At 34.6% G+C, this 8495-nt stretch overlaps 1 protein-coding gene across 1 annotated transcript in view; it reads left to right on the forward strand.

Moving 5' to 3' along the window:
* LOC121377912 (TPR and ankyrin repeat-containing protein 1-like) overlaps positions 1-8495 on the forward strand; it is a 36880-nt gene that overhangs the window by 2977 nt on the left and 25408 nt on the right. Inside the window, exon 2 of the mRNA XM_041506008.1 lies at positions 236-347. Coding sequence (XP_041361942.1) covers positions 236-347 — 112 coding nt within the window. The remainder of the gene's footprint in view (positions 1-235; positions 348-8495) is intronic.

Raw genomic sequence — 8495 nt, forward strand, 5'->3', positions numbered from 1 at the left:
GCTGGAGTCCAGCCTCCACCCTCTCCAATAATAATAAAAAATAATAATCCAAATAACGATGTTTTATTCATAAATAGAAAAGTTGGCAATCCATTCGAAAATAGGAAACCACCGAAATTATAAAATACAGAGTTATAATCTATCCTTTTTCTATTGCTACGCGTTGACCAAACATAACATTAATTTGACCGTCATCTACAGCAGTTAGTGTTGGTATTTCTAATTATTCATGCAGGTGTACTTATAACGGTACTCTCAATGATGACAAACACGAGTTACCGGAAGGGTTCACAGTTTATTCATACAAGGGAAACAAAACAAAACGACCCTTTGCTATGGGCAAAATGGTCAGTGACTGGAACGCTTAGCTGTTATATAGTTCCAGCCTTATGTGTGCAGTGCACGTGGTACAGTAATAGAAATAAATTAAACAGAGCGGAGCAGTGAAAAGAACGTCTTTACCAAAATAATTATTACAGCAGTGCCCGTCACGTGATCATAAAACAGTGACCACTACACAATAAACTATAGAGATTGGTCTAAATACCCACACGGACAATTCGCCCCAATCGTTGGCGGGAAACATCACTTGGGCGTTGCCCGTATAGTATATTCTATACGGGAAAACCTAATAAACGAATAAAACATTAATTAAAGGTAGGCTAAAATAAACAATTATGTACAGAATAAAACACATTAGTGAAAGGTGTACGTTATAGTATTTACATGGACCTCACACATTTCACTCACTGTTACATACTTACAAATATTGTTCAAATACCAATTCATTTTATATAAAAAGAAATAATAATAATAAAATTTTATTGTCTGTTGTTCTTATTTGTTACGCTCGCCTTAATGATTAACAACGAGACAGTCTATTAAATATTTTTCACGTCACTGCATAGCCTTGAACAGGGAAGGATGGATGGAAATGTTTTATTTAACGACGCACTCAACACATTTTATTTACGGTTATATGGCGTCAGACATATGGTTAAGAACAACACAGATATTGAGAGAGGAAACCCGCTGTCGCCACTTCATAGGCTACTATTTTCGATTAGCAGCAATGGGTATTTTATATGTACCATCCCACAGACAGGATAGTACATACCACGGCTTTTGTAATAGCCAAGCTGTTATAATACTCATAAGACATATTGCAACTATGTGTTAGCTACAGAAAATAAATGACAATATGCAAGGCATGTAAAAAGTTAATATGATAACTTTATTCTATGTCAACCAGTAATCACTAAGGCTTTGCTTCACCCCCCCCCCCAAAGACCCGGATGATCGGTAACTAGGCCGTGTGACGTCACGCCGGTTCCGAGAATTAGCAGCAAGGGATCTTTTATATGCACCATCCCATAGACCACGGTCTTTGATGTACAAGTCGTGATGCACTGGCTGGAGCGAGAAATAGCGCAATGGGTCCACTGACGGGGATCCCAAACCGACTACGCATCGAGCGTACGCTGTACCACTGGGCTACGTCCCGCCCCCATATATATATATATATATATATATATATATATATATATATATATATATATATGTACATACATACATATATGTATACATTTATATAATTGTTGTGCACATTACTTCCATTATGATTTAAATAATAACTATTGGTAGATATAAAATCATAATAATCTGTATTAGCTATAGGTACAAATAAAATGATAAATGTAGTTGACACTATATAATATATAGGGTAATGTTTATAAGTATTTAAAAGTATATTCAAATTATTTTAAATATATATTCTTAATTTACTAACTGTAAATACAATATAATAATTACCAGGGTAATTATGTTGTATACAATAACGATAAATATATAGAGGTCTAATTGTTGGGCATTTCACCATTATATATTTTTGCTTATATTATGACGTTTGTTTATATGATGACGAGTTGACTAGATATCAACTAGCTAACAACCAGTTCGGTCCATAGCCCACAGCCAAGGTGTGTAACTAACCTAGTTACAGGTGTTTATGTGTGTTTAGTTATGTACATTTCGTATCAGCAACGCACTAATTTTTCGTGTGTTGTTGGTTTCAACACTTGTCATTTTGTAAGACGGTTCGATGACCCAGTAGTGCAATTATGCTATATTGCATCGGTGGGCTATGTCCACCGCTGAGGTTTTGGATGTATATACATGCTTATTCTGGTAACGTATAACTGTGTTAAGTAATCTATAAATTAGTATCATGGACAGTGTGTATTTTGTCAAGTTGTAAGATTCGTTTAGAATAGTATAACATTTGCATTGTATGATGACACGTTGTTTTATCAAGTATTTTATATTATATTATATTATATTATATTATATTATATTATATTATATTATATTATATTATTTTTATATACTATTTTCAGGACCTTTATTTGACGGTTGACAAATAAACCGAATCCATTCTTTGAGGAATTTAACCCAAATGCTACATATAATATATAGTGACAGTCACTTGATATTGTGGTAGACTCTGCTATTGATTGATATATATATCTGCATATATATATATATATATATATATATATATATATATATATATATATATATATATATATATAAATATGTAATGCTGGTGTATCTTGCAGCAGACTAAATCAGATTAATGTGATTAATTTACGTTTGTCATAATGTATTATCATTGGAAAAAATGTTAGCTGCTGAGTATCTGAAACAATCATAAACAGATAACATAGAACAATTTACAAATTATACTAAATTTAAGAGGGTTGGAGTTGACTCGAGCTAAGACACTAGATGTTGCAGTTACACAAACTGTTAACATAAAACTGAACTTGTTAAAATGTAAAATTTGGCAAAAAACAACGACACCCCCCAAAAAAACAACAACAACAACAACAACAAAACAAAACAAAAAACAAACCACCCACCCGAATCACCCCCCCCCCCCCCCTTAAAAAAACACAATAATAACAACAGCAGCAGCAGCATACCATTAATGTTAAATACAGTGTGAAGCCTACAACAAATCCAGTTTATCTACGATAAATCCATCTTTAGAGTATATTTTCATTCAATGTACAACTGACCGGCCTCGGTGGCGTCGTAGTTAGGCCATCGGTCTACAGGCTGGTAGGTACTGGGTTCGGATCCCAGTCGAGGCGTGGGTTTTTTAATCCAGACTCCAAACCCTGAGTGAGTGCTCCGCAAGGCTCAATGGGTAGGTGTAAACCACTTGCACCGACCAGTGATCCATATCTGGTTCAACAAAGGCCATGGTTTGTGCTGTCCTGCCTGTTGGAAGCGCAAATAAAAGATCCCTTGCTGCCTGTCGTAATAGAGTAGCCTATATGGCGACAGCGGGTTTCCTCTAAAAAACAGTGTCAGAATGACCATATGTTTGACGTCCAATAGCCGATAATAAGATAAAAAATCAATGTGCTCTAGTGGCGTCGTTAAATAAAACAAACGTTGTTTTTTTCATGTTTTTTTTTTCAATGTACAACTGATACAGGCCTTACAGAGGTAAAATGAAAAGACGATTACCAGGAAGTAAAACCTATAGTGAACGATTGTATTACCGAGAAAAAGGCGTACTACCAAATAATCAGATAATGATATCAGCTTTATACAGATATACATGTGAACACATTTATACTGGTACACAGATGAATACACATCACTAAAATTACTACAAAGATGGGTAAGTTATTTACGTACAGGAACGAGTCGGGACATTATTATTAATATTAATATTAGCATTATTATCAAAAATACACTTTGGCAAAGAAAACATTAAGTTTATAATTAGGTGTAATGAGTGATTATTACCAATCAATCACTTTATATACATCGGACATACATTAACAGTATATATATAGTTGGCTATTGACTGAAACAGAACATATACCATATGATAACATATATGCAATGTATATACTAGTAATATTATATATAAAACATAGTGTTGCCAAACTTGTAAATGTTCGTCAATGAATGGGTAGGTTATTAAATCGAAAGTTGCGGTATTTTACTTAAGGATTTTCCCGTTTATGATTAGGTCTACTACAGTATGCTCACTAAACTAGGCAATTCTAATTGAGTTGGTCAGGTTATTGATACTAATCATTCAACAAATCTTGTATGTTTATATTGTATATAATATTTATATGAATTATATATTATCGGCTATTGGATATGAAAATTTGGTAATTCTGACATACAGTATATAGTCTTAGAGAGGAAACGCTACATTTTTTCTTCAAATGATGGATTAATCCATTAGTGAACCCGTTTGATTTTAAGCAACAAGAATAGTGACACTTACTCTAAAATTACCCCCCCCCCCCCCCCCCCCCAACCCCTCTTTTGGTGGCAAAGTCAATAGCGAGTATGGCCAACGTTAGCTGCAACACATTTGATGTAACCGGCCTCGGTGGTGTCGTGGTTAAGCCACCGGACACAAACCTGGTAGGTACTGGGTTTGCAGCCCGATACCGACTCCCTCCCATATCGTGTTTTAATGACTCGGTGCGTAAGTGACAAGTTCAAGTTCAAGTTCTTTATTGCGTTAAAGCGGCAGTGTCCGGAATATTTTTATTTAAGCATATAGAACAGAAAATCCAATTATGTTTTGTGCATATATGACGCCGCACTCCGCATTGGTTTCAATACGCTGGCTTATCCAGGTCAGAAACAAAGCCAGTATTTCGAAAGTGGGATACTTTTGACGGGCTCGTACCGATCTCGGTTTTCATTGGCTTATCACAAGTGTGGAATTCCCCAACAAGAGATCACGTGAGATTTTGCAAATTTTGAACAAATTTAACTGTGTTGATTGAGGGGTCGTCTCATATCTCCGAAACATATTTATATCCATAGAGGTATGGTACAACGCCTTTCCAGGGATCGGTGGATGGGGGATTTGTATGCCTTGAAATTTTAACAGTGGTCATCTGTTGGCATACGCGTTACATGTAAGAGGGTGTTACGTAATGCTCCAGGGGTAGAGGAAGAGGGTACTGTGTTCGATTTACGTAATATTTTTCAAGACTATATGTTATTTTTATTCATTACTTAGACCTAAAAAGGTGTTTTTTTCGAAATGCGCGGTCAGTCTAGGATCGATCCCCATCGGCGGGTATATAAAAGACAATGGTATGTGATATCCTGTCTGTGGGATGGTAGCGGGTTTCCACGGCGCGTGTGGAGGGATTTCGGCGGGGTTGGGGTTATAGACTGTTGAGCGAAATTTATATGGGGCCATGCTCCCCCAGAAAATACATTTCAATTTGTTTTAAGCTTGGGCAAGTGAGGGTTTCGGCCTCCAATACCCTTCCCCTGCACATGTACCCGATTCCTCTCTAAGATTATATGTCAAAATTACCAAATGTTGGACATCCAACAGCAGATGGAAGGATAGGTTATGTTTTATTTAAGGACGCACTCAAAACATTTTATTTACGGTTGTATGGCGTCGGATGATTATTAAATCAATATGCTCTAACTTTGATGTCGTTAAACACGCCCCAACTTAACCCTTTCCAAACGAAAGAATATTTATTTGAATTTGTCGATTTTAACACGTAAAATTAAGAAGTCAAACGTTCATTGTCTACTTTGGTATATTTTATTTTAAAAATATATACATGATTAATGTGTTACTAAAGTACTAATAAAAATTATACCCAGGTGATTTTCCAGTCTTATATATTATTTATGAAAATCCCTGGAATAAAAACCATAAAAATGTGTCAGTATTATCATGACCTGTTACGGTATTCAAACAGCCGGTACCTAAAATAACAATAAATGACCTCTTATAGATAGAAATATGAGATTTATTTACAATTGTACTGCAAAACATATGTAATATGAAACAGACTATAACACCAAGTTTGATACTGAACACACCTGAGACCACCTCTCTGCTTAGCTTAGTACTTGTGATTTCACCTGTCAAGTGTAATCAACATAAACCTGAGTGTTATAGTCTGTTCCAAATTACATATGTTTTGCAGTAAAATTGTAAATAAATCTCATATTTCTATCTATAACAGGTCATTTATTGTAATTTTTTCTACCGGTTGTCCGAATACCATAACAGGTCACGATAATACTGACACATTTTTATGGTTTTCATTCCAGAGATTTTAATAACTAATATATAAGACTGGAAAATCACATGGGTATAATTTTGAAGTTAACATGCATACATATTTTGAACAGGTTTAAGACCAAATTATGAATGCTATTCATGTTAAATTACATGTTCATAACAACAAACCACAAAGCAATGCAATATATGTGGTATGGATATAGTACCGGGGGTATACTCACCAGCAAAAGTTACACAGTTCCCGATACACGTAATTCTCTATGCACATGTGTATATATACATACCGTACCTAAAACATTCTGATCCTTTTATTATTGTGTTGTATTTAATATTTGAAGGCAGCATTATTTAAATATGGTGCAGTACATGCTGTCTAAACCATTTACATGGATATTTTGAATATTTTTATATTACACACAAGTCATACACACATAAAAAGTGAATTTACATACCATTCTAGGCAAGTCTGCATTACATATACAATTTATCTATCTCACAACACTTCATCTTACAATAGCTAGTTTTTTGTTGTTTTGTTTTTTAGTAATATTTTAGAATTTCAGTTCTATTTATATTATGCTTGACTTATGTTTTGGTGTATATAATTGATATCTACATAGAATATTGTCATCAGGCAAATATCTAGCACTATAAAAATCTTCCCAATTCTCAATCATTTTATGTGACCCAAATATGATATATGTGAAGTTTACAATTTTCTATTTCTACATCCTTCCTTTTTTATTCTATAAAGTAGATGTTAATAACAATTACAAAACAATATAATATGAGGTATGAATAATTATATACTTCTCAAAATAAGTTACTAGTAAGCAATGCCAGAAATGTATTAATTTCTATGTATACACATACTTAGCATTGCCTGAAGCTTTTATTAAATAAAATGTATATACTATGTTCACAAATTTATGAAGATGTCCCTCTGTTCTTAGTACCAGCCAATTATAAGTACCTTTCCTCGGCATGTGTGTTAAAACATTTACAATTCATCTATCTCACAGAAGCTTGTACTATTTTTAAAAACATATTTGTATTTAAATTGTGCTTAATTTATGTTTAGGTTTATATAATTGACATCAGATATAGTCATCAGGCATATCTAGCACTTGACTTTCTTTCCTATTTCAGACTTATCATCTGACTCAAATATAATGTCTATTATGTTCACAATATCTGTAATTTCTTATTTTTCCTCTGGGCCTTTGCTCTTGTTCCTCCCTCAGTATGTCAACAGCTCTTGCATTATCAGATCACAAACTATCCAATTCAGCTTCAGTATTTCTTTGGACATTTCTCAGCCATTTCTATGTGCTTGAGGAATACCCTGGACTTTGTAATATGACTAATACCATATGAGACCATGGCAATTTGCTCTCTTCCAATTTGCTGTATTGATACAGCATATTTTCATGGAATATCTACTGGATGGAAGGTTTGCAACTAATCCACAGTAGCATAATAACAGTATTCGTGGTCTGGCACTAAATTGCTCATGTGAAATGGCTTCTTCCAAGCCACACTTGGTCTAAGGAATCCCTACAAAGGTCTTAAGAGACTGGAAGACCTTTTAAATGAAAAAGAGAGAAGAAAACTCTACCATCAGATTCTTAGGAAGAGGGTTCTATTTGTGCGACAAAGTACATGTTTCAAACGCAAACCATGTCTGGGGGTGTTGTAAAGTACACAAGAAGACGCAGAAACAAAGATTATACTTCAATGTCTGTACATTGCTGCCAGTTCACCATCCTAGATACGAAAATTTTATACACTCAACTTGGCAACAAGAGGATCTTATAGATGTGCACAGCATCATTAAGGATGCAGGGAAGACACCCAACTAGCAATTCCATTACTGGCTATGATACCAACAGTGATTTTATGCAGAATGGAAAACTGGAGGTTTTGAATAATCTCAAGCAACACCAAGACTTCTTTGAAATGTTGTTAACACATGGAAGTTCAGCAAAAATTGATGTTCATATATTTAAGAAGCAGATAATTTCATATACCTTCTCTATGGGAGTACAGGTGCAAATAACATACAAAAACATCATGACTTGGGAAATATCTGGAAATGTTTATTGCCAAACCAAGGATGATAATATTGAACTACAGTAGAGTATAAATCAGCCTTCTCCACTCTACATGTATATATTCACTGAGAATGCCCTGAGAATGCACACAAAGAGAACAAATTGCCAAGTTGTCATTTGGTATCAATCATGCCAGGCAGACCAGGCTATTCCCCAACCAAGTTCTCATATGGCTGAGAAATTTTAGAAGGAACACTAGAGATGAAATAGTGATATTATACTATGAGCGCTGATGGACATACTGATGGAGGAACCAGAACAGTCTGGAGAAG

The sequence above is a fragment of the Gigantopelta aegis genome, chromosome 7, assembly GCF_016097555.1.
Source record: "Gigantopelta aegis isolate Gae_Host chromosome 7, Gae_host_genome, whole genome shotgun sequence".
Lineage (NCBI taxonomy): Eukaryota > Metazoa > Mollusca > Gastropoda > Neomphalida > Peltospiridae > Gigantopelta > Gigantopelta aegis.